Genomic DNA, 25,663 nt, shown 5'->3' with positions numbered 1-25,663 from the left:
CTTAGTCTTAAGTCACCAGTCTAGGTGATCCATTCAGAGAGACAAGGGCGCAGAGGACACAGCTCGGCATTCATGACAGGACGGGCACTCACTGGAGTGTGTGAAATCATGTCCCGACTCTGAAGCCTTCTCAGAGCTGTGCTCAGGGCTAGGGACCTCCAAGAGCCACGTGGTAGCACAGGGTGATGAGAACAGCCCCAAACAGGACTGTAACCAGCCCTTGTACAAGGGGAGGGCATTTGGATTCAGGAGTGTAAGGAGCTCAAGGATGCTCCAGGGTAGAGACCAGGGAGCACCGGTGCCACCGCCATCGTGATGTCAGTAACCAAGTGACTGGCAAAAGCAGCTTAAGGGAGGAAAGGCTCCTTATGGCTCACAGGCAAAGGGTACAATCTACCATGGTGAGGAAGACAGGCTGCAGGAGGGTGAGGCAGCTGGTCACACAGCATCCAGTCAGGAAGCGGTCTCTCTAAATGTTGGTGCTGAGTTCACTTTCTCCTTTTTCATTCAGTCTGGGCCCCCAGCCCATGGAATCATGCAGCCCTCACTTAGGGAGGGTCTTCACATCTCAGTTAATGTAACCTAGGAACTCTCTCTCTCTCTCTCAAAGACACGTGAGGACAGTTGTCTCCGTTGTCTCCTAGATGACTCTGGATCCTATTGAGTTGACAATCGCACGTCTACTCCTTGTCCACTTGACACCTAGACGTATCACTTGAAAGCTACAAACCTTTCTCCTCTTGTCCTTATAGGCTTACAACTGTTTAATAATGTAAAATGCATTTATTCCCTCTCTCAAAGTCCCCATAGTATTTAATAGTTCCAAGACAGCTTGAAAGCTTAAGTCTTATCTGATACTCAAGGCAAACTTTTAACTGTGAGTTCCCATAAAATAAAAAAAAAGAACTATATGTAATATACAATGGCAGACAATAAACACTCCCACTCCAAAAAGGAGGAATGGAAACATACCAAGAAACAATCAGACCAAAACAAGTCTGAAAGTCGGTGGGGAAACACCAAAGAAATCCTGTAGCTCCATGTTGGGCATCTGGGACTCACAATGGTATCAGTCACAGTCCATAGGTGTCCACCCACTCCCAGTTCTGTGGGCCATCTCCACGCCAAGCTTCCAGCTTCCCTCAGCTAATATCCTATGGTCCTGGCATCTTCAACATCCTGGGGTCTCCACTGCAGCTCAGGTTTCACCTGCACATTTTCACACAATGGTCTCTCGATGTGATGGTTTGAATAGGTCTGGCTCCCATAGACTCATGTGTTTGAATGCTTGGCCTCTAGGGAGTAACACTATTAGGAGGTGTAGCCTTGTTGGAGTAGGTATGGTCTTGTTCAAAGAAGTGTGCCACTGTGGGGGTGGGATTTGAGGTCTCATATGCTCAAGCTACACCCAATATAGAGGACAGGTCACTTCCTGTTCCCTGCAGATCAACGTGTAGAACTCTCAGCTACCTCTCCAGCACCATGCTGCTTTGATTCCCACCATGATGACAATGGACTAAACCTCTGTAAGCCAGCCCCAATTAAATATTTTCTTTTATAAGAGTTGCTGTGGTCATGGAGTCTCTTTACAGCAATGGAAACCATAACCAAGACTCTCAGGACTTCCTTGCAAGTGAATTCTACTTTACCACACACTGCCTGACCTCACCAGCCTTCTGGGATCTTGGTGCAAGCCTTGATCTTTAATCTCACATCTTTTTTTACTCCTAAACCAGTATCACATGGGTGATAATACCCAGTTTTCCTACCCAAGTATTAACCAGGTCAGACCTTGCTTAACTCCCCAAATGAGATGAGATCAGAAACATTCAGGATGTGGTCATAGACCATAGTGCCAAGTTCTATAGCCAGCATAAGATGTAGCCTGGCCCCCCTTGAACCACAGTGGTGGTTCCTTTGTATGTTTAGGTGGTTGGTTTTGAGCAGGGAACTGCTCAGTGACATTCACATTTTAGGTTCTCATTGATCTTCACAAGATGGCACCTCAGTGGGAAGGCCTTGCCCGTAACACCTTCCCTATTGTCCCAGAGTGGAGCAGAAGGGTTCTCCTTAAGGATGCTAACTTCTAACAGTCTCACCTGAGAGCACTTGACTAGTCTGTAACTTTGAACTTCCCCTTTAAGGAGGACATTTTCCAGCCTTCTGTACCACTTGCTTTCTCTAACTACAGACTTGGATGAGAGCAGTAAGCAGTAACCAGGATGTGGCCTGAAGGCTCTCCAGGGTTGAGATTTCCTCTGCCAAATTAGTCCATGACTTTGAATTCCACCCTGTTCAAGTTCTCAGGACACGGCAGGATGAAATCACATTCTTTGTCAGAATATAACATGAATGACTCCTAGGCCAGTTCTTGACAGAGCCCCTGTTTCCCGACAAAACTTCATAACCTCCGTTTTCTGCATTTATCTTATCTTCTGCCAGAATGGTGGCCTCTGCTTACAGTATTCTAAAACGTCTCAAGCCTCAAGTCCAGACTGTTCCACATTTCTCCTGCAGAGCATGTGACCAGGCTTAGCACAGCTGCAGGTCCACTCCTAGGTCATGTTCTTATTACTTCTTTTGTTGCTGTGTCAAAATACCTGACCAATGTAACTTAAGGAAGTTTTTGGGGGGATGATTTGAAGGATACGGAAGGTACAGCATCAGAAGCAGGGGCCCCAATGTATCTGTAGTCAGGAAACTGAGAGAACTAAGTACTGATTGTAGTCAGAAAACCAAGAGAACTAAGTACTGATTGCTGACTATGGCTGTTTGAATGAAAATGGCCCCCATAGACTCATAGGGAAGGGCATTATAGGAGGTGTGGCCTTGTTGAAGGAAGTGTGTCACAGTGGGTGGGCTTTGAGGTTTCAGAAGCTCAAGCCAGGACCAGTGTCACTCTCTCTTCCTGCTGTCTTCGGATCCAGATGTGGAACTCTCCATTCCTCTCCAGCACCATGTCTGCCTGTGTGATGCCACTCTTCCTGCTGTGATGACAATGGATTAAACCTCTGAACCGCAAGCCAGTCCCAATTTAACACTTTCTCCCTCTTGTATCCACAACACCAGTCAAAGGAATGGTTCTGCTCATATTTAGGGTGACCCTTTCTCTTCAGTTGTCACAATCTAGGTAATCTTTCATAGACACACCCAGAGGTTTGTTCCCTAGGTGATTCTAGATCCTGCCACACTGACAATATTAACCAACACATAGCCCTCGCTTATGCTGCATTTTCCTGTGGGCATCCAGTGTAATGTTTATTATGGCCAGGATGGACTTGTCTCTGCCTTTCTATTCCCCCACCAAAGGGTCAGGCAGAGGATCAAATGAGATGAACAGAGAGAGGGAGGGAGGGAGAGAGAGAAAGAGAGAAGCCTCATAGGCACCAGGCACTCAGTAACCTCTGAACGAGGCACACCAGGAGGTTGCCCACTGTTGAAAACCTTGCCCAGGCACCGAGAAGAAAGAGTATGGGCTGGAAAGGAAGACATTTGGAAGCCGTGTCCACAATAGCTATAACCACTTACACAGAAACCCAAGAGGAATCAAAGGGAAATTAATTAGAATGAATCAGGACCACCATCTGAAAGGAGCCAAGCCTCAGGGTACCCACAAACTAGAAGCAAGATCTGCAAGGAGCCAGAGACTGGTGCTGGGAACAGAGCCTTCCAATAGCAGCCACAGACAACTGAACCAGGGCTCCAGCTGCTCCTCCCCCACCCACCCACTTTCCTTCAGGTGCCTGGGGAGCTGTTCCTAATGGGAGGCAGCTGTAGACTCTCCAGGTCCCAAGCCCATTCTCCAACAAATGGATATGCCCGTCAACTCCAAGAGCACATGATTTCCCCAGAATCCGATAGACTCTTTCAAAGATTCATATTGATGAAAGTATGCTCAGGAACGGCCACGCGAGTGGGGAGAAAAGACGGGGTAAGGATTCCTCTTGTCCACAGTCAGCACAGATTTAGAGCTGTGGTGGTAGCCTGCAGAGGCTGACACCCCAAAACACAAACACAGCAGAGCACCATTGGTGTAACGACTTCTAGTATTGAGAAGGAGGAAGCAGTCAGTCTGCCCACTGAATCCAGGGTGGCACCACTGGATCTTCTGGCAGACGGGGACGTAGGTGCTGAGACAGGGCACGGCTAATTCACTGAACCTCGCTGCTTATTCAGTCCCAGGACTTGTTTTGTCTGGCTGCTGCTCCCTGCCCTTGGCGGGGTCAGTGGTTGAGTTCAGATTCTTGGCTCCAGAGCCGGGGCTCCTAGAGCTGCCCTTGGATAGGATGGAATCAGATTAGACCTCCTTTATAGCCTCCAGCCAAGGAATAGATTGGAAGACAATGTAGAGAAATGCTAGCATCGGAAACGCATTTTATTTAATATACACCCCGCCACCCCTGTCCCAAAGGCATAGAGGAACTGACTTCTAATCTCTTCTGCGCGGGGATGACACTGTCCACAAGAGAAGCAACAAATGACTGACACAAAGACACCTGGCTGACCACACAGCCACAGAAAATGAGAAGCAACCTCACAGAAAGTGACAGGCAGGCTGGGTGGGTGGCTGTCCAAAGATGAGCAAAGAATTCAATAAAGAAATGAAACGAAGAGATAGTCTGCCTCCTAAGCGATGGGAAAGTTACAGAACAGCAAGACATAGCTGGCAGATAGCATGGTGGGAAGCCTGGGTTTGCAGACATGTTGGCATCATCACCATCACCAAGAGCCATGAATCCTGATGTGGCAGGGGGTCCCCTTTACCCTGGACTATCATGGAGACATCCTCACCCTATTCCAGAGGAGGCTTGGGCATTGATTTTTCTTTTTTTTAAATTGCCGTTTTATTTACAAGATCTAAGGCTGCAGAGACTTGGCTAGAATAACCCAGGAGTAGCTAGCGGCGCTGTCCCCGGCCACTCTGAACTCACAGTTCCCCAGAAGCCCCCAAGAGTCTGCCAAGGATACATTGCTGCAAACACACAGGTCTCTTAATGGGAGTCCATTAAAAACCAACCAACCAAACAACCAAACAACCAAACAACAACAACAAAAAACTAGGCACAGGAGAGATGACTCAGAAGGTAAGGACACTTGCCACCAAGCCCAACAGCCTCCTCCTCAACACACAGATACACATATATAGTTCTTGCTGCGTGTGGCAGTGCACACCTTTAATCCCAGCATTCAGGAGGCAGAGGCACGCAGGTATTTATGAGTTTGAGGCCATCCTGGTCTACAGAGTGAGTTCCAGACCAACCAGAATTACACAGTAAGACACTGTGTCAACAACAAAAACAAAAGCTAGACATAGCTGCTTTTTGAAGAATCTCAAGAGAGAAAGGATCTTCTTGGATTCCCAGTTTGAATGTAATGCAGAGACTATCCCCTTGTCTGGCAATCACTACCACAGTTCCATGAACCACGGTGGGGTCATTGGTAGTGCCTGATCTCATTGATAAACACTTCTCCCCACTCTGCCAGCCAGAGCGGTAGTTCCTGGTGCCTCTCTGGCCTCAGGTGGGCCCCAGTGGGAGTCAAGGACTGCTCCACAGGACTAGCACATGAAGCCAGAGGGAAATGTTCTCCCTGCAAGATTCCTTTTAAGAATCTAAAGTGCTCAGTGCTCAAACTATCCCAAGAGCTTGAATGGGACCATCATCTGTGGGTGGAGTGTTTCCTCTGCTGGTATTCCTTCTTTCTCTGTTCACACTGGCATCACTGTTAAGGAGCTTGCAGACTGGCAAACGACAGTGAGGCTGAGATGGGCACATCTGTATACATACAGAGACACATGCACGCATGTGCAGAGGTGTGCATGAAATGCACATGCGTGTTCTTGCTTGTGCAATGTGCACAGGTGTCTGCACATGGGTACCTGCACACACGTAGGTATGTGTGCATGTGAATATGTACATTTTTGTGTGCACTCCCACATGTGTGTTGCACATGGACAGATTTATATTTGTGTGGGCATACAAATATGCAAGGACAGACAGACATGCATGCTTGTGTGTGTCTGACTATGCATCTGCATGTGTGTGCACATGAGCATAGGCGTGCTTGTATGTTATGCATGTATGTCTGCACACACCTCAGCATTCCCAGCGAGCATCTGAGAGAGTCGGGAAAGCAACCCTGCAGTGTCACTGTGGCGGGGACAGCTGAGCGCCGGGCTTGGTGCCCAATGAGTGGGAAGCGGCAGAAGCTCTCTGCTGACCATGGCAGAAAGTCTAGCTGCTTCCTGTGCACAGTTAAAATGCCAGAGCTGCTGGAGCCGCTAGGCTGTGGGGTAGGCAGCTGTCCCTAGGGGAGGGGCTTGGTGTCCACGTCAGCCATGGCTGCTCTCTGACAGCTCCTGAGGCACACGCCTCACCCCAGAGTGCAAGTTCAGGGTTCTCAGATGAGCTGCACAGAGGCTGGAGATTCATTTGAAGTGGCACGTGGAGGCCGCTTTCTGCATCAACCTGAAGGAAGACACACAGGCCTTGTGTGGGCCTAGGAACCGTCATTGCCCCACTCCTGCATCGAGGCTGTGGGAAAGGCAGAGGTCATGAGGAGGCTAAGGATACGTGTTGATTATTTACTTGGAGGGGTGTGCACATGCCATGGCACTCATATGAAGGTCAGAAGACATCTCTGTGGAGTCTTTTCTCTTTCTGCCATGGGGGTTCAGGGATTGAACTCAGGTTGTTGGATGTCCTGGTAAGTTTTATGTCAACTTGACATGCTAGTTATTTGGGATGAGGGACTCTCAATGAAGAAAATGCCTTCACTAGATAGGTCTGCAGGGCATTTTCATGATTGGTGGTTGATATGAAAAGGCTCAGGTCGCTATGGGAGGTGCCACCAATGGATGCTTTAAGAGAGCAAGCTGATCAAGCCACAGGAGCAGGCAGCATTCCCTGATAGCTTCTGCTTCAGTTCTTGCCTCCAGGTTCTCGGTCTTCTTGAGTTCTCGTCCTGATTTCCCTCAGTGACGCACTGTTACCTGGAAGTGTAAAATGAATTAAAAGTTCCTTTCGGTCTTTGTGTTTCATCACAGCAACAGAAACCCTAGCCAAGCTAAGACACTGGACTTGGCGGCAAATGCCATCTCACCAAAGGGAGATTCAAAGGGAAGGGAACCCCAGAGAGCAAGGCCTATTTAACCAGGCACAGGCTCTTCCTTGTTCTTGCTGGTTCTAGCTGGGCCTGGGAAGCTGGCTGCCCTTGAGAATGTGGCCTTGTGTGTCTAGAGAGATCAAGAAGACCCAAAGGAGCAGTCGCAAAAGGCAGCAAACTTGTATGATCTAACTCTACCAAATAAAAGTCTAAATTAGGTGGGCATTTTTTTTTTGACAGGGTCTAAGTAGCCCTGGCTGTCCTAGAGTTCGCTGTGTAGATCAGGCTGGCCTTGAGCTCACAGAAATCCACCTGCTTCTACCTCTCTGGTGCTGGGATTAAAGGCATGGGCTTCTAAATGCCTGGCTTCTAAACTAGTTTTTGAAGATCCTGTCCCCTCTACAATGAGGCCTGGGTGTCTGAGCCGCAGCGGCACAGGGCTGGTAGATACGAGCTGGCAGATTCTGGGGAGTGGAATGTCTCGAGACTCCAACTCCTTTGACAAAAGCACTGTGGCTCACATTTCCCAGCACCTGTAAAACAGAGATCCATCCAAGGCAGGGCTGCTCCACTCTATCTGAGTCCTGGTACGGGAGTCTGCCCACAGATTTCCCACCCTAGGCCTCCGCTGAGGCCACTGTTCACTGCCAGCCTCGGTTTCACCCAGGCTCGCCTTGCCTTGCTCCCCTGCCCTCCTCATGTTGCCTGCCCAACACCAGCCCTCCAGCCCTGGCTGCAGCTCCACTTGCAGCTTTGAGAGCAAATCTCGGCAGGGATGGAGGCCAGGCTGAGATGGGGGCGGGGCCGAGGATTTGTGGGCAGTGCCAGGTGGAGGACGCCCCTAGTCCTGGAGCCAAAGCCCAGACCTCAAGGCCACAGTGTTCATGTCAGGCTGACTGCCCAGGGAGGGTGACAGAAAATCACAGAGATAAGTGGCAGAAGGTCCCAGAAAAGCAAGGGCACAGAAACCAGAGAGACCTCTTTGGGTTACTCTGCCTGACAGATACTCCTTGATTGACTCCAGAGAAGCCAGGGGGAGGGACAGGTGTTGTCTCCTTCCCAAGGACACTGTTTGCTTTCAGAGAATTTGCTCCAGCCACACATCGCCTCCCCTAGTACTTCTAGGAGTCTGCCTGGCCCTGGAAGCCCCAGCCGAAGACCTGTACCCTCACCCAAGACGGTCCCTCAAAGACCAGCTGTCCCGCCTCTCATTTTACAGTGGGGAAACTGAGTCCCCCATCAGCAGTGGCATCTCCTGTCTGCCTTTCTGTATGCTTGGAGACTAGCTGCACCCAGAGGACAAGGGGTGGGGAAGGGAGCAGGAGGACCGGGACTAGGGCCAATGCCCTCAGTGTGCTGCTGTTGACCCTGGGTCCCTAGTCAGTGATGCACCCACGTGGTCACTTGGGTAGGTAAAGCTATGTGCTCCTGCTGTCTAGAAGGGCTGACTCCCAGGTTGCTGTTAACCCTTCCTCACAGGGATCGACAGTCGGTAGCGGCAAGTACGTGACCAGCAGACAACTACCATTGACCGATGTCTTCTGACAGCTCACACTCGCCCTCTTCCCACGGGCTTTGCTTGGAAGGGGCTGCCCTGGAGAATTCCTTTCTGTGTGGTGTACTTCTGGTCCCAGCGCCGCTATTCTCATGTGAAGCCTCTTGTAGAATGCATTGCATCCCTCCCCATGCCTGTAACAGCGCTTTTTGCAAGGGGGCACGGGGGAGGGGCGCTCTCTGTACCTCCCCTTAGCCTCATTCCTCCCCTCCCCCCTCCCCCGTGCCTGTACAGTCTGAATTCTGGACCTAGAAATGGCTGTGTTCAGGCACCCCTGTGGCTGGCGACAGCAGGCGGGTCCAAACAAACGCTCCTCCCCAAGAGCCGCTGCAGAGGCTCCTGAGGTTGAGAGGCCTGGACAAGGAGGACGAACCAATAGGAGACCAGGGAATTCCCACTGGCGGAGTGCAGCAACCCGTACCTGGGGGTGCATCAGCAGTCGTCAAACTCAAGAAGGTCGGGTGGGCGAAGCCCTCACTGAGCATCTAGGCAGATGCTTCCCCAGGTGCGCTCACGTCATTAAGAGGCATGCGGGCCGGCGGTGAGGCAGAATGAGTCAGAAATCGCAATAGCCTTTCTTCTCTTTGCCCCTAAACTCTTAGCGTTTTTTCCTTCCAAGACTGTGTGTGTGTGTGTGTGTGTGTGTGTGTGTGTGTGTGTGTATGCGCGCGCATGTTGAAAGGCAACAACAACAAATCCGATAGTTGTGGTTCAGACGCCTGTCCGCGCGCGCCCCCTGCCGATCACACCTTTACCGGCGTCAGTGTCGGGGCAGGCTGAGACCTGAAAGGCTGTCAAGGGTCTAGGTCTCATGTACATCTTTGGTGGGGACCACTCATTTCATCGCTGGATCTGAAAAGCCTCCTCACCCTGAAAGTCAGAAAGGAGACCCTTTACAGATAGAAACCCTAATCATGCCCCAGGGAGGGCTATGTGCCCTTACTCGGGTGACTCTGGTTTACGTGGGACACAGGGAAGGAAAAGGCCCTCTGCATTTAAAGTAGGCAAGCACCCATTGCACCGCGCTGCTCCTGTGTCCTACCAGCTTTCCCCTTCTTCCTCCTCTTCCAACAGAGCTCAGGTGGGTGGAGGCCTGCACCGAGAGCCCCAGTGCCCAGGAACCTGCTAGGCCGAGGTGCTGTTAGACACCAGGAAGCATAGTGTCTTCTGCCCAGCTCTCAGTCACATGGGCACCTTTCAGCAAGTGGTGGGGTGGGTGTGGTACCATGCTCAGATGCTATAGTTTAGTGATGCAGGGCAACACTCTGATAGGTGGGGTATTCAGGAGATACCCTGAAACTTTGAATATGGGCCTTCTGGGCCCCAGGAGCCTTTGCTGCCAGTGTTTTAAAAAGCCCTCACCAAACCAACCATGAGGAGGGGAGCAGGAGAGACAAAACACAATACCTAGAAGATGGGTAGGGGTTACGCCGACTTCCATTCATGCTTTTCTCCAGACCTGGGGGCCCAGGTCAGTATGCTTGAGGGTTTCCGGGATGCTGGCCATAGACCTTACACCCTTCAAGTCTCTCCAAAAGGTCTGTCTTAGCCAGTGTTCTATTGCTGTGAAGAGGCACCATGGCCAAGAGAGAAAGAGAAAGCATTTAACTGGAGCTTGCTTACCGTTAAAGAGGTCTAGTCCATGGCCCTGGGCTTCCAGTGCAATGATAAGCCCTTGGCTCCTGATCCACACCTCCCCCCAGAATTGGGAACTTTCTTTAGTCCAGTGCTTTGCCTCCCCACCAAGGTGACCCTAGCTCATGAGCCCATGTCAGCAGCACCGCTGGCTCCCTCCCCATACTGCAGCCCTGGCTGGGCCAACCAAGCACGAAGAGAGGGACAAGACTGTTCCTCCTACTGCTCCAAGAATCACCTTTCCCCAGCTGACCCCCAGTCCCATCACCCAGGACTCCATCCAAGACTCCAACGGGAAGCAGAGGTAAGAGGTTCTGCTATGTGGCACGGTCCTTTCCTCTGTGGTGCTACCTGCCCATTCTTTGCAGGCCACCAGGAAAGGTTCAGCTATCTGTATCACCATCCCCAGGAGAACTCCGGCTAGAATGCCCGCATCCGTAACACCCATCTCTCAACACTACATATCCCTTCAGGTCTCTCCCCACTTTCCCACTCCACCCCACCACGCCCATCCTCCAGTCATCCAGTATTTGCTGAGGGACTCTTGCTGGCTAGGATGGCACTTTTGAGGACGACTCCACATGAGGGTCTCCAAACCTTGGTACTGGCTGAGACCAAGAAGAATGGAGGCTCACATGTCTGGCTGAGGGATCAAGACCCCGGGCTCACGTGGCTTAAATGACAGCATCTCTGACATTTGCTAGTAAATAGAGCAAGTCACTTTAGGTAGCGGGTGGCAGACCAGGTGAGTCAGGAGAGGACAGGCACTGCTTGGCTCTGGTGATCCTGTGATAACTGAGCACTTGGGAAGAACACCTTCTAGAAGAACAGTCTGGGAGGGCAAGCCTAGACACCCTATAGACTTCCTAAGACTGGGCAGGATCCCATAGGTGTCACCTACACAGTGGACCAGCCTCCCTCTCCCCACTAGATTGTGAGGTTCTTGAGGGTGGGGCTGGACTCCAAACAGCCCTGGAAGCAATGCCAAAGAGCTGTAGGCACAGAATCACCTCGAGTGGGAAGGAACCAATGCTTGGCAAAAGCGCAAGAGAAGGCCTGGGCACCTGGCAGGCCACGCCCCAAGAAATCCGCTAGAGACCTGAAGGTTGGAACCATTTTGCTACTCTCTAGCAAAGTGGCCAGAACCCGGGCTGCAAGCCATCACGTGGACTGCAGTCAGGTCACGCGGCCTGAAAGGCCAGCACGTGAAGCAGCCAGCCAAACACGAGGAGGGGCGGGGCAAGCCCAGCACGAGGTGGGCAGGCGTGAGGGGTGGGCGTGGCGAGGTGCTTGCGTGAGAGTGGGTCTCTGGGTGCTGGTTGGATGCAGCGCTCCCGGGGGTAGGCAGAGTGTGGGTGAGGACAGGCTGGCGGGCAGAGCTAGGGCTATCTGTGGCTTCCGGTTTGTTGCTTCTTCCCTCCAGCTTCGTGCCCATGGCGTCCAGAGACCACGAGCGGACGGCTGAAGCTTATGGAGTCTCCGGCTTCACTGGATGCAGGTAAACCATGGATTGACGGGCTTTGAGAGAGTCGGGTCCCCGGGCCTTTCTTTGCCCAGGGTCTACTTTTTGCCGTCGCCTTGCCTGGCACAGCCGGGCAGAGCGCCCCATCTTGGCGTGGAGAGGTGGGGGAGGGGTTACGAGCTGGACAGGTGGTCTGCCTGGATGACCCAGGCCTGTCCGCCACTGCCTTCCAGACGTCCATTCCAAATGCCTTGGTTCTCCAGGTGGGGTGCTGGTGGCTTTTTTGATGTTCACAGGTGGTCTTGGCTCTGTTCTCTGTAGTAAGACTCCTCAGCCCGAGACTCGGGACAACTTACAGACTCCCTCACAGGGCTCAGGCCCCCGCGCTGTTCCTGGGGCTGCCGCAAATTGTGGCTCCTGCCTTCGGAGAAACGTGGTCAGCGAGAGAGAACGCAGGTGAGAGCAGCTTCAGGATGGACAGTGCGTCAGAGAAATGGGGGTGGAGGAGTCTGTGGCTTAGCCAGGTTCTACCAATTTGGACCAATCAGAATTAACACCAGATCCCCAAGTAAACTCAGCCTTGTAGAAGGAGGGCAGGGGCCCTGGTGGTCCACAGACTAGTGTGTTAGGTTCCTCTAGCGGCTAGACGCCTGACTTGGATTCATTCTTACACATACCAGAACAGAGCTGCCTCAAGGCTGTGCCCTCAGTCTCGAGTTACTGTGTGTCACAGCCCCAGAGGCTCAGGCTGCTGGTGGGCTGACTTTGCTGTTCAGGAGGTCTTGGGGGCTGCTCGGTGATGGGTTCCGGAGGCTCTTTTCCCTTTTCCCTTCTCGTGAAGGCTAAGCCTTTTTGCTTGTCTGGAAGCAGGAGGCGGATCTCCTTGAGCTGTGAACGCCTGCGGGGTCTGCTGCCTCACTTTGATGGCCGGCGGGAGGACATGGCATCCGTCCTGGAGATGGCTGTGCACTTCCTCCAGCTTGCCCACAGTATGGCTCCTGGCTGGGAACAGCTCTCTGTGAGTTGTAAGCAGGTGAGCCCTGTCAAGCCTCTGTAGTGGATCTGCTGTGTAATAGCCTTGTTTAGGGGCAGCATCCTCCCTGCTTCCTTGGGCCCCATCCTTCAGCGCAAATTGGCCACATCTTCTGCACTCTCATGATGCATTCAAACCTACCAGTCGGTGTTCTCTGGAGGGGGCACGCGTCCACTGTCTCTCCCCAACACTGTAGATTGATCAGTTGCCCTTATGTGATGCCACTGTTGGGGGTGTCAGAGTCTCCATGTGCCCAATTCTGGCCAAGAACATTTACGCTTAGACTTCCCCTACCCTCTGATCCCAAGACACCGGCCTGATTCTCAGTCCCATGTGTGTTTGTCACGCCTGTGCTTGAGGAGAGCTCTGTTCTGATGACTTGAGGCCCTGTGGTCAAGCCCCTGGGTGGATACAGGCTGACTCAAGAACAGGGAGGTGTTGGAGGGGTGAAATGTCAGTGCCTACACATCCTTACCCTGTTCTGGGCCCACGCCAAACTCAAGGGACTCCCTGATGGGGAGGCTGGGCGGAGGGCGTCAGCCTGATCACTGCTTTCCCCCCCCTGAGCTGCTGCTGCCTGGTGTGTGTGCCTTTAAACCGCAGGTTGCTCAGCCTTCCCAGGAGATGTGGCACATGTGGCAGGGGGGTGTTGTGCAGGTAACCCTGGCGGATCAGATGGAGGACAGCAAGCCGGAGCCCGGGATCACGAAAGCATCTGGTGCGGCTCGGTCAGTGTCCCCGCGGCCCGTCCCTGGGCCCCGGGCTCTGTCTGAGCGATAGTATTCAGATGCATAGTCGTACTTGACCCCTCTCACACCTTCAGCAACACTGCTCATGCTCTCAGGGGCTTTGCCATGGTCCCTGTGACAGTCTCACCCAGATGTTGTCAGCAGACCCGGGGAGCTGGGAAGAACGGGCTCACTTGACTCTTCTGCTCTGTGGGTCTCTTGAGTTCCTTTTTAATGTCTTATACTCTTTCAGGGCGCAGGACCCCCCGTGCTGTGGGATGCTGGGTATGGACCAGAAACCTGACACGGAGAGAATGTCAGAACTGCTGGAGAGATCCTCCTCCCCCGATGGTAAACCCCAGAGCACATTGTCATTCAGTGCGTGGGCTGGGTGACCTCTGACCCTGAAATGGTTGGCACTATTGCTTTGGGGCTACCTTTCCTGTGCCCAGAGTCTAGCAACAGCTGGCTGTCTCACCTCTGCCTGTCCTGAAATTGGGGTGACTCTGAGGCCTGAAGCCTTTCTAGCTATAGCTCCAGGCCATGGGGTATTGTTCCCGATGCCAAGCCCTGGTCAGTAGGTACCAGTGAGTCACCAGGTGGGGTGCCTGAGGGCAGTTTACACTTGTTTTGTATTCCATCAAGTGTATTTTCCTTGTCTAGATGTCTCAGCTGGCTGGACAGGACTTCTAAGCAGCCACGTGTATGGGGATTATGGGGATAGGCAGCTGGTCTGAGGGAGGAGCTCAGGGTCACAGGAGCAGTGCTGATGGGCACTCCTGATTTGAGCCCATGGGGTTGGATACCTGGTTTTGGACACTCCTCTGCTTGGGTCCCTGTTAAATACTTCTGGGGTTCACATGTGCGCAGCGTAGGACAGTGGCTAACCTTTCTGCTTTCCACTCAGAGCCTTCCAGCTTGAGCCCAGAACCTTCCAGCTTGAGTCCTGGGCTCTCACCCTGGCTTCCTCACTCATGGCAATTAGCCAGCCCCCAGACAAGTGACATCATTTCTGGTGGGCTGCACCCCGTGGGATCCCTGGCCAGAGACACTGAATCTCCAGGCATACTGACTGAGGAGGCCAACTTGGTCCTGACATCTGTGCCTGATGCCAGGTGCGTACTTTGTGTGTGTGTGTGTGTGTGTGTGTCTGTCTGTCTGTCTGTCCGTCCGTCCGTCTGTCAGTGGCAGTGTCACTGACAGACGCTAGCCTGTGCCTTTCTCCACTTCTGGACGCTTCCAGTCCTGACTTTTATCTGCCCCACATTGAGAGGAGGCCCAGGCAACAGGCCCAAGCCAGACTCACCATGTGGCTTTCTGATATGTGTTTCTAAAACATTTTTGTCTCCTAATTGTCTTTTGTTTGGGCTGATGATGAAATAAATTTGTGTTTGGGGAGCACACACCAGCTGGAGTGTGGGAGGCAGAGGGGAGGGATGGGGATGAAGCCATGGCTGGAGAAGCCAGCATAGATCTCTGTTCAGCAGAGCCCTGTGGCCAGGGCCTGCACCCTGGGACTGGGACTTCTATACTTGGTGCTGGTGGTCTGAGCCTCTGTGGAGTCTTTGTATGATTGGGATTGGTTTCTGCTGAGTTTCTGTTGCCTAGATGCACTTGTCCACTAAGGGATCTTCTCATCTCCAGATACGCCACAGGAGCAGGGTCTGACGTGATGGATGGAACACCCTTTCTGCTGGCCACCAACCCCGATTGGTGGTTGGGTGAGTGGGGCCGTGAGCCCAGGCTGCCTTTCCCCACACTGACCCTGGCTCAAGGGCATGTGTCCAACCTGACAGGACCAGGGAGACTGCCCAGGTCCAGCTTGCTCTCTGACCCAGAGTCCCCAGGTCGTCTTTCCCTCCTTGTCTGGTGATGGTAAAGTGTGACCATGTGTGACTCCATGAGCGTGTGTGGAAATGGCTGTGGAGTCCTGGATGTTTTCAGTAGTGCTCCTAGGTCAGCTCCATGGGGCCACCAGGACGGGTGGTAGACAGAGCATATGTTGTATGTCTTCACTGCCTCTCGGGTCCAGTGTTGAGGGAACACTGCTGTGGTTCTCCCACGAGTAGATCTCCTAAGCCGTGAGAGTAGCGTCAGCAGAGCTGGGCTCATCCACTTACAGGGAGGAGAGAGTCAGGTTCACATTCCCTTCTCAGACAGAGGGACAAAGGGCTTGCAGAATGGCCAGGGTGGTAGCAGTGTGGGAAGCCCCTTATGCCGTGACCAGACTGCGGCTGGTGTCGGGGCACGTGCCTGCCATACTGATGTTCCCTTTTCTTCCAGGGTCGGTGGAGGGCAGAGGAGGCCCAACCCTGAGCATGAGCAGCCCTATGGAGAGGGCAGAAACAAGCTTCGTGGGGAATCCCGAGCCCAGCTCCCAGGAGCTCCATGCTGGCCCGCTAGAGCTGTGGGGCTTGGATTTTGGCAGCCCTGGCCTGGCCCTGAAGGACGAAGCAGACAGCATCTTCCCTGATTTTTTCCCCTGCTAGTTGGGTTATGTCAGCTTGGGGGCAGGGCAGCACGGAGCATGTGTTTAGACTGTGCCCCTGACCCTTGCCTGGGCGTTGTATTTGGGGTTTGGTTTGCAGCTGTGGTCTAATTTGAGGGGGACTGGCAGAGCTGCTAGTGGAGTTTGTATTAAAGAGGAAAGTGGTTTTCCTGGCAGAAGCACAATTTCTCTGACTTTTGAGTAATTAATCCAATTCATTGGGCATATTGCCCCAACTCCATTCAGAGCACAGGCAGCTGTCTGGATGCATTCTGAGAGGTTCTCAGCTTGGTGGGATCCCTAAATAACCCAGTTCTGTGCCTTTCTCCCAGAGAGGTGCTAGAGACCAGGTGCCGTTCTCCTCCTTGGGGTCAGGTATTTGAGTTGGGTGGGGCCTTTCAAGGGGGTCCTGTGTCTTTTCTCCCAGTGCGCTATGTCCTGGGGGAAGGGCTGGTTCCCCTTTTACTGCCAGTCACCTCTGTACTTGCTGTACATGGGCTCCTGGCGACCCTCCGTGTCTGCCCACACATTCCACGCTGGGCTGCTGTGGGCAGACTGAAGATTGGCACTGGTCGTCTGTTCTGGGCAGGCTGCAGGCTTGTCCTGTTCTCTGCATTTGGAGACAGCTCCAGGTCCCTGGGACTTCCTCCTCCATATCAGTCCCTGTTCTGGGGCCAGAGCAGCCCAGCCCAATTCTTCCAAGAACCTTGAATGTGAGATCAGAGCTCCCACAAGGCTGCCCCCACAGTCAGTGGAATGTTCCATTCATTCCCATGAGTCACTGCAGACAAAAGCTCTGGAGCAGGTGGCGTGGGATGAAGCACTTGGGGGCTGTGAGCGCTGAGATCATCACACATCCCAGGAGCTGAGAGGGCCACGTGATGGTCCAGGAGGGTCTGAGCGCACGTACCACTGTGGTCCAGGTGGGCGCTGAGCAGAGCTGTCCACCCCAGGACCTCACCATCACCTGCTCCCATGGTTTACAGGGCTGAAGACTTTGCTCAGAAGAGGGAGTGGCTTCCAGGTTCCCGACTGCTAGTGTGCCAGAACCACATCAGATCTCTTGAGCACAGGGATTGGGGCCTCACATTGCTTGTCGGCTGTTTGAACTTATTAGTCAACTCCGGTTGTCTGAGTTTGCTTGTCTTCTAGAAGACTCCATGACTGTGCTTGTGTGCATATTATGTATGCTAAGGCCGACAGCAAGTGTGTTTGTGTGCCCATAGAGATGTGTATGCATTTTTGTCTGTGGCATTTGTGTATCTGTGTGCGCATGAATGTTGTATTTATGTTAGGGTATGCATGTATGCTTATGCCCATGTATTGGGCATAATGTGTGCACGTCACAGCCACGGGAGAGTGAGCATCCATACCTGCCCTGCTGTGTGACTGCTCCCCTGTCCTTGAACATGGCCCACCATTTCACAAGCACGTGGCCTTAGGCGGAGCCAGGGTCCTGGCCTGCTGCTCTTTCTGGTTTTGTAACCTTAAGGCAGGTCATGGAAGGATTAGTTGTCTGGGTCCTACTTGCCCCTCCCAGCAGATAGACTGGATGTGCTCAGCCATCTCTGCACTTTTAAACCTTAGGTGCCACTGTGATTGGTGTGCAGCCTTACCTGTGGCACCTGTGAGAGGCGGGGAGCCTGGGTTGATTTTTTTCAGAGTCATGGTTTAGATCTGAGGGGAGGGAAGAAATTTCCACAGGACGTGAGAGGTAGACCCCACTGCAGGAGGCAGGTGGCCTCTTCTTGGACCAGAGATAAGAATGAACCTGAGGTCCAGCTAGGTTCTTGTGGGCAAGAGCAGTAATGGCTCACAGACCCTGCTCAGGTAGTGGGGGACCACAGCCCCCAGGGTCCTGGGACTAAGGGCAGACTTTTAGTAGTACTTGATTCCAGGAGAGTTGGGGACTTCAGACCCTACCCCACAGAGGGGCATAGGAAAGGGGCTTCCTGGCTCAGGGGCCTGGCCATGATGTCTACACCTGTAAGGCTCTGTGGATGCAGGTGTGGTTCCTTGTGCAACCATACCTCACCTTTTTTTTTTTTAAAAAAAATATTATTGATACAGCTAGCTGAGATTGCAGGATGTTCTCATCCAGCTGGATTTAGGAGGCCGTGAGCAGCCACCCTGGATAGTCTTGCTGGCAGTTCTGGACCCCCGTCCACATGGACTATTCCAACACTGCTCCATTTCCCTCTGCAGAACCCTGCCGCTCCTACGCAGCTCATCCCAGGCTCCAGTGCATGGACCTGACCATGCTCCCTGAGAATCAGCTCCGTCCATTCCCAATCCCCGGCCCTGTACAATGATCACCCTGCTTGGGGAAAAGCTCCCACTGCCTGAAAGCTGGATTCCGGGGTGTCACAGCCCTGTTTTCATTCCTACCAACGTCCTCCCCCAATGCCCTGCGACTGCAGGTCACCCAAAGCTTGGGGCATGCAGTCTGGTGGCATGAAAGGCACACAGCAGTGCTGCCTGCTCTGTGGGCTTTCCTCAGAGCAGGCATCCCAGCGGGGCAGGCAGGGGGCTCACACTAGAATCCTACTTCATGGGGGAGCCACGTGTCATCAGCAGGGGCTGCTATGATCACCCTTCAGGCCCTGTGTGAGACTGTTTCTGGAACCCTTCAGACTGCTGGGTTCCTCTGGAGCCCCCAGTGCTCGGGCTGTGGTTTGAACAACAGGGCCTATGTGTGTCCTCAGCCTATTTGGGGGACTTATTGCCTAGAGACTCCGTGACAGAGGCTTGCGGGGAGAGGAGGTGTTGGCATTTCTCTGTCCATGGGGCCTCAGAACCTTTGAAGAGAGCCTGTGTGCTTTGTGTCAGGTGAGGGGAGCTGGGTCATGTGACAGCATTCGGAGTATCAGAGGCAGGGTCTTGGCAAGTCATGGCCTTCAAGAATGGCTACGGGAAGGGGATTTGGGGGCAATTAGAAGTGTGTCTCACCCCACTTTTTACCTCTCCAGTAAGCACACAGTTCTGTGAAACTATACATCCCTGCTTTCACGAGGCCCATATTCTCCTTGTGCATAAGAGCTGAGTTCTTATCTGGAGCTCAGAAAGGGGTGAGGTAGGATCCAGGTTTGCCTATGTTCCTTACACAACAGGGAGATCCCCACAGGAGCAGACAGCTGAACATTTGGAAGCTCAGAGTGGGTCCTTTGACAGAGGAGTGAATGTGTAGAAATGTGTGGGACGTGTGGAGGCATGTGTACGTGTCTGTTGTGGGGCACACCATGGATGCATGCATGTATGTACGTGTCTATTGTGGGCACACCATGGATGCATGCATGTGTGTACATGTCTGTTGTGGGGCACACCATGGATGCATGTATGTGTGTACGTGTCTGTTGTGGGGCACACCATGGATGCATGCATGTGTGTACATGTCTGTTGTGGGGCACACCATGGATGCATGTATGTGTGTACGTGTCTGTTGTGGGTCACACCATGGATGCATGCATGTGTGTACGTGTCTGTTGTGGGCACACCATGGATGCATGTGTGTGCGTGTGTGCATTCTGGGCCTTGCTTTCCCTTCGTGTAGGTTCTCGTCTCTTGGCTGCTGCATTGGGATGCAGGCATCTGATAATCACAGATGGAGTAAACGCCACATCCTGGTTCCTGGGCCTCAGTTGTCTCTGCCTTCAGGCTATCCCCCACCCCCCATCATCCTCCTGTGTCCATGCCCCAGTGCTCTCATCCACTCTGCAGATCCTTTCACAGCCTTCAGCCAGCCAGGTGGGCCCCTGGGGTTGCTTGAAAAATAGTCTCTGGGCTTGTGGCATTCACAGCAATTTCAGGGGGCTCAAGGGACACTCCTGGCTGAAGGATGACCTCCAGCAGACAGTGGTCACAGAGGCACAGAGAATGACACTCCTGGCTGCAGTGTGGCTTTCAAGATGGTAGCTCCGTGGATTCTTTCTGGTTTTTACAGATGTGGTAGTCACGTGATATGGGAGCCACCAGGAAGTCAGTGGTTGTGCCTCTTTTGAAACTTTTGCCTTTGATGGGATGGGGTCTCCACATCCCTGCCTGTTGCTCTGTATTCTCCTGGCCCTTTTCCTGTTATGTGACCCTGGCTTAGCTCTCTCAGCCAAGCTCTAAGTCCAGACAGTGACAGTGATGCCCTGGAGCCCAACTGGCCTACGTTCTTCATTCAGGACTCTTGGGTCAGGCTCTGGAGGATAATGGCACAGTCTGAGGGGAGGCAGGGGGTGGGGCTTTATCCTGAAGGATGTAACTCTCCATAGTCATCAGCCACTCTCTGGCAAGTGCTGCACCTCAGCAGGCCCCTCCCTCAGCAGGCCCCTCCCTCAGTATGACTGCCACCACTTACATGGATGACAGCATCTAGTACCCTGGCACCTACCAAAAGAGGTTTATGCACCTCCAGTTCCCAAGAACAAAATTTAACCGCTGCTGGGGTGGACAGTCTGTCTAGCCCAGAACTGATCAGTTAGCACCTTGTAGTGGGAACAGAAAATGACATTGCTAGCCCTGTCCTGAGAGCCCCAGAGGGAGTGGACCTTTGTGCTCGGCCACCTACACAGAGTTTGCCTCATGTCACCTTTTCCCATGCGTTGTGGGAATCACAGAGCAGGAGACAGGGTATCGGGACTCAGGAACTTTCAAGATGGCAAACTCGGCTCTGCCACTGTTAGGGAGTGCTGCTATCAGGTGGCTGCTAGGGGTCCCTGCTCCTGAGACAGTGGTCAGCCAGGGGTTCCCACTGCTGAGGCAGGTGGCTTCTAGGGGTACCTGCTCCTGAGTCAGGTGGCCATCCAGGGATACCCAATTCCTGAGGCAGGTGGCTTCTAGGGGTACCTGCCACTGAGGCTGTGGTCAGCCATGGTTCCCCACCCCTGAGGCCGTGGTCAACCATGGATACCTGCCCCTGAGGCAGTGGTCAGCCAGGGGTACCCGCTCCTGAGGCCATGGTCAGCCAGGGGTACCGGCTCCTGAGGTAGGTGGTCAACTGGGGTCCCGTCCACATCCTCACTAGCTCCTACTCAAGACAGGTGATTGTTCCAGTGGCCCCTACAGTCTCCCCTCAAAGCTCTGGTCTCCAAGCAAGCTCCAATCTGGGCTCTTCCGGACATGACCTCAGCTTGCGCCAGCCTGCAGCACTGTGCTCAGAAGTAGGTGTGTCAGTCCCATGCTACCTGTGAGGCTGTGTCTCAGACTGACTGGGGCCTGCAGATCGCTCTTGTGAATAACTCCAGAAGTGTTCTCCCTCTCTCTACCCTCATGTGTGTGTGCATGTGCGTGTGCGTGTGTGTGTGACGTGCACTAGTGACTGTGGACACATGTCCTAGGCAGCTGCTCAACTGGGAGAGCAGTGTGTGAGCTGCAGCTGAGCGCCTGGTGGTGGCAGCCACGCTCACCGACACTGCAGCTGCAACACACAGGACAGACCCCAGAGTTGCCTAGGGCCTCAGCATCACTCGGTGCTTGCTGAAGGCGTCTGCTGCCAAGTGCAGCCCAGCGGGTTCTGCCCCCCCCTCTAGGTCTCACCCCTCCTCCCCAGTGGGAGCCCAGTAGATGCCACCTCGCTGCTCCTTACAATTTTACATAATTTGCGTTCCTGAGCACTTTTGTTCTGTTTTTGGAATTTATATAAACATCATGTAGGGCACTTTCTCCTGATCCTTGGTTTCCAGGGCATTTTCTTGTTTGTCAGACTCCCCCTCCCTTTCTCCTTCCTTTTGCCCGAATGCCTTTTTCTTTTTGAGAGTATGTTATTATCCTGGGGTGGCCTCAGACTCATTCTGCAGCCGAGGACGACTTTTGCTGGCCTTTCGCACCCCCTTCTCCAGTGCTGAGTTACAGGCACTCTGCACCACATCCAGTCCGCGCAATATTGGGGTTCAAACCCAGGGTCTTGAGAATGCTAATCAAGCAGTTTTTCAACTGAGCCATCTCCCCGACTAACCCACACTTTTTGTTTTGTTTTGATTTTCGAGACAGGGTTTCTCTGTGGCTTTGGAGCCTGTCCTGGAACTAGCTCTTGTAGACCAGGCTGGTCTCGAACTCACAGAGATCCGCCTGCCTCTGCCTCCCAAGTGCTGGGATTAAAGGCGTGCGCCACCACCGCCCGGCTCCAACCCACACTTTTAACTTTTACTTTTTCTGCGTTTGTGTTCTGTGATTAGTATAGTAATGTCGTCAGGCTTCATTCGTGTTAAAGCATGTGTCAGAATTTTGTTGTTTTTTTAGATTTATTTATTTTATTTTATGTGTATGAGTGTTTTGCATGCATGTATGTCTGTGTGCCACATGCATGAAGTGACCACAGAGGCCAGAAAGCCTGGATCTAGGACTGGAGTTAGGGATGTTTGGTTTGTGAGTGGCCATGCGAGTGAGTCTGGATGGCAATGCTTATCAGACACGATTCAAAAATAGTCTTTTCCATGATCTCCTGAGTAGATTGGGAACGTGGGGACCATGGGAGAGGGTAGGAGAGGAGAGGAAGGGAGGGGAGCGGAGAAAAATATACAGCTTAATAAAAACGATTTAAATAAAAGAAAATAGTCTTTCTTCTTCTGTGGTTGTCTTTTTAATTAATTAACGTGTGTGTGTGTGTGTGAGTTGTGTGTGTGAGTGTGTGTGTGTGTGTGTGTGTGTGAGAGAGAGAGAGAGAGAGAGAGAGAGAGAGACCACACATGGGGAGGTCAGAAGAACTCACAGAAGTTGGTTCTCTCACCCATGGGTCCCAGGGATGGAATTCAAATTGTCAGGCTTGGCAGCAAAGCTCCCTTACCCAGTGAGTCATCGTGTGGTCCCAGGCTGTGGCCTCTTTGCTCTGCCTTCAGGATCTTTGAGGCCTCACGCTTCAGTTGTGTGACTTCTGATGTCTTTCCTATTGCCTGCGCTTCTGCTGTCCATTTGAAAACTCTTGCAGACTCAGCACCTCAAACTCTCCCTCCCTTGTTGTCCAAGCATTTGATAGCTGATTTGATAGGGTGTGGTGGGAAAAATTGTTTCCTTCATTCCTGTGTAGTGTGTTTTTTGTCACCCCCCCCATGTTTGTAGATTTACCCCTGACTTACCACTTTCGTTGGCTTATGCTGGGCTCCCTGCTCTGCCCCTAAGATCCAGGCATCTGTCCATTAGTGTGGGCCAGCATCACACTGCTTTGATCACTGTAGCTTTGTAATATGTTCTTTTTGTTTATATGGCTTTGGTTTTGGTTTTGAGACAGGGTCTCTATATCAGGCTGGCTTAGAACTCAGAGATATGCGTGCCTCTGCTCCCTGAGTGCTGGAATTAGAGCCATACAGCACCACACCCAGCTTGCAGTATTTTTTTGAAGTCAGGGTGTTTTCCTTTTTCAAATTTTTATTTTTTAAGGAATTTTATGATCAGGGCCCCTTGGGATTTCATGGGAATACTGAGATGAAATGAAGAAAACCCTCCATTTGGATTTTGACAAGGACTGCAGTAAAGCTGCCTGTCACTGTGGTGTCAGCTGTCAACAGCACCGAGTCCCCAGTCAGTAGAGGGACTTCTGTTTAGTTACACCTTCCTGTTCTGTTCCCAGAATTTTGTGGCTTCAGTGCCTAAAACTTTGCCTTCTTGGTTAAGTTTGTTCCTCACCATTTCTGCTGCCGTTGTCTCTAACGTTGAATTTTAATTTCCGTTCGGGGTATTCTCTGTTAATGTTCCGTGAGCTCCGAGTGCTGGCTGTGTGTCTGCAGGAGTCCTTGCCTAGCCAGCTTCAGCAGTTCCCATGACAAAGACCAGAGTTAGCTGAGGGAGTCACGGGGGATGGCCTCAATCAGGAAGGACTGTTGGAGGTCTGTGGGCCGTTTTCTTGATTGCCCATTGATGTAGGAGGGCACAGCCTACTGTGGACCGTGACATTTCTGGATAGGTGAACATAGGTTGTATACGGATGCTGGCTAAGCAGGAGCCATCATGGCCAAGCCAGTATGCAGTGTCCCTCCATGGTTTCTGCTTCAGGCTCATGCCTCGAATTCCTGACTTCTCTCAGTGATGCACTATAATGCTGCAGGTGCTGTGGGATGCTGCAGAGAGGCATGCTCACTCTCAGCTGGCCCCAGAGATCTGTGGAGTACTCAAGGTCTGAAGAGGCTAATGGGAGCTGCTCAGGGTGTGTATTCTCTCTCAGCTGGAGAGGCTTAGATGTGTGGAGCACCTGCACCTTGTGTTCCATGTACTTGTTCATATTTCATCTATGGACATTTTATCTGATTATTCTACCATTGTCTAAATAATGGAGCCAAGTCTTGGTGGATAGCCCTCTGAAAATGTGACTTTGTGTGCAAAAATGTTGATCAAAACAGAACCTTGAGATGACCCCAGATGGCCTACATAGGTCCTAGATGTGATCTAAGGTGTGCTTGCAGGAAGAGGTAGGAGGCGTGTGCGTGCGCATTAATTCCCAGCAGCATGTACAGAGAGCCACATTGGCAGCTCCCCTGTTATCAACACCCCACTAGGCTGGCCCATTTCTTACAGTCTCTGAGCTTACATTGGCATGTCATTGTCACCCACAGCTGCTGTCTGTCTTGCACTCCCTGTAGGTTTCCACAGATATGTATCAATCACATGCCTGCCATTCTGGTTTGAGATGGGCAGTGTTACTGCTGCCAAGGTCACCTGTGCTCCATTTGTATGTCCTTCCGTCTCCCCAGCCCATGGGAGCCACATCTTTTCCCTGTTTCCACAGTTGGGGGCATGGGAGATTTGGCAGCCAGAGAAGCAGTTGTTCGTGACATGAACCGAGAGAGTTTGATATCTTGTCTTAACAGCTGGGAGAATGATGCACCTACCACCCTATGGACGCCTAGGCCAGGGGACCTTGCAGAGGAGAATGGCCCTGTCTGCACCTGAGTTTCCCCAGGTGACTGACCAGGACACCTCCTCCCGCCCCCCAGAGCTGTGCAAAACCATGTTCCCATTGTTTTCAGAAGCCAGTGTGTGGTCAACGTCAAGGGGCTTACCAAGAGAGAAGCGTTAGGCTTGGAAGTGACCATGAATCGAATCGCTCTGGTCCTCTCTGGGGACCTTTGATTTCTTCTTCCGCCCGACACTCATTTAAAGCCAAAAATGATGGAAATGTCCCTGACTTCTCTCAGGCCTTCCCACCTTGATGACCCCTGTCTGAGAGCCTGTTTTCATAGCTGCCCCACTTTTTACCACTCTGTCTGTCGTGGCCAACTGGCAGCGACCCCAAAGATACCCACATCTTAGACCCTGGCGCCCATGAAATCGTTCATGTGGTAGAGGCGTGTGAGGACATGACGCTGTAGGATCTTGAGGTGAGGAGGGCAGTGAAGCTGTGCACCTCTGTTCCTGGACGTCTCTAGAATACCCCTTGGGTGGAGAAAATGGCTAGCCTTCTCCATGGCCTGTCCAGCAGCACCCCTTGACCCTGAGACTTTCCAGGGTCTCCACAATTTCAGGTCAGGTTCCCCGGTACTACCAGCAAGTGGTTTCCAACCGATTTTCTCCAGGGATTCACGGCTGGTGCTCCAGTCCCTGTACTGTCTCGCTAGGCTGGGCTTCTCAAAGCTACCAGATCAGCCATCTCTGCCCTCTGAGGGCCAAGAACACCTTTGCAGTCACTGTGATACTCATGCTGGCAGCCTTGGCCCGTGCCTGCTAGCGGTGCTGGGAACAGAGGTGG

At 52.5% G+C, this 25,663-nt stretch overlaps 1 protein-coding gene across 3 annotated transcripts; it reads left to right on the top strand.

Annotated features, from left to right (window-relative positions):
- The first annotated feature begins 9,051 nt into the window (after positions 1-9,051).
- On the top strand, positions 9,052-16,174 carry Sohlh1 (spermatogenesis and oogenesis specific basic helix-loop-helix 1). 3 transcript variants are annotated; one of them, XM_041675199.1, is made up of 9 exons: positions 9,052-9,164; positions 11,718-11,792; positions 12,078-12,212; positions 12,627-12,789; positions 13,447-13,517; positions 13,771-13,868; positions 14,425-14,632; positions 15,162-15,238; positions 15,801-16,174. In XM_041675199.1, the coding sequence occupies exons 2-9, from the start codon at positions 11,728-11,730 to the stop codon at positions 16,004-16,006; spliced, it is 1,023 nt and encodes a 340-aa protein (XP_041531133.1). In that variant the 5' UTR covers positions 9,052-9,164; positions 11,718-11,727; the 3' UTR covers positions 16,007-16,174. The 3 variants fall into 3 exon arrangements, with proteins under 3 accessions (XP_041531133.1, XP_041531130.1, XP_041531131.1); XM_041675196.1 differs by having other exon boundaries at positions 13,393-13,517; XM_041675197.1 differs by lacking the exon at positions 9,052-9,164 and adding an exon at positions 10,482-10,598 and having other exon boundaries at positions 13,393-13,517.
- The last annotated feature ends 9,489 nt before the right edge of the window (positions 16,175-25,663 follow it).

Source organism: Microtus oregoni, unplaced genomic scaffold (assembly GCF_018167655.1).
Source record: "Microtus oregoni isolate MIOR12 unplaced genomic scaffold, Mior012 000025F_ref0000491, whole genome shotgun sequence".
Taxonomy (NCBI): Eukaryota; Metazoa; Chordata; class Mammalia; order Rodentia; family Cricetidae; genus Microtus; species Microtus oregoni.
This window is presented reverse-complemented; position numbering and strand designations above follow the sequence as displayed.

Coding starts and splice junctions, on each gene's coding strand:
- Sohlh1 (XM_041675196.1), top strand. CDS start 11,728: ATGGCGTCCAGAGACCACGAGCGGACGGCTGAAGCTTATGGAGTCTCC. Junction 11,793..12,077: donor TCCGGCTTCACTGGATGCAG/GTAAACCATGGA, acceptor TGTTCTCTGTAG/TAAGACTCCTCAGCCCGAGA. Junction 12,213..12,626: donor GTCAGCGAGAGAGAACGCAG/GTGAGAGCAGCT, acceptor GTCTGGAAGCAG/GAGGCGGATCTCCTTGAGCT.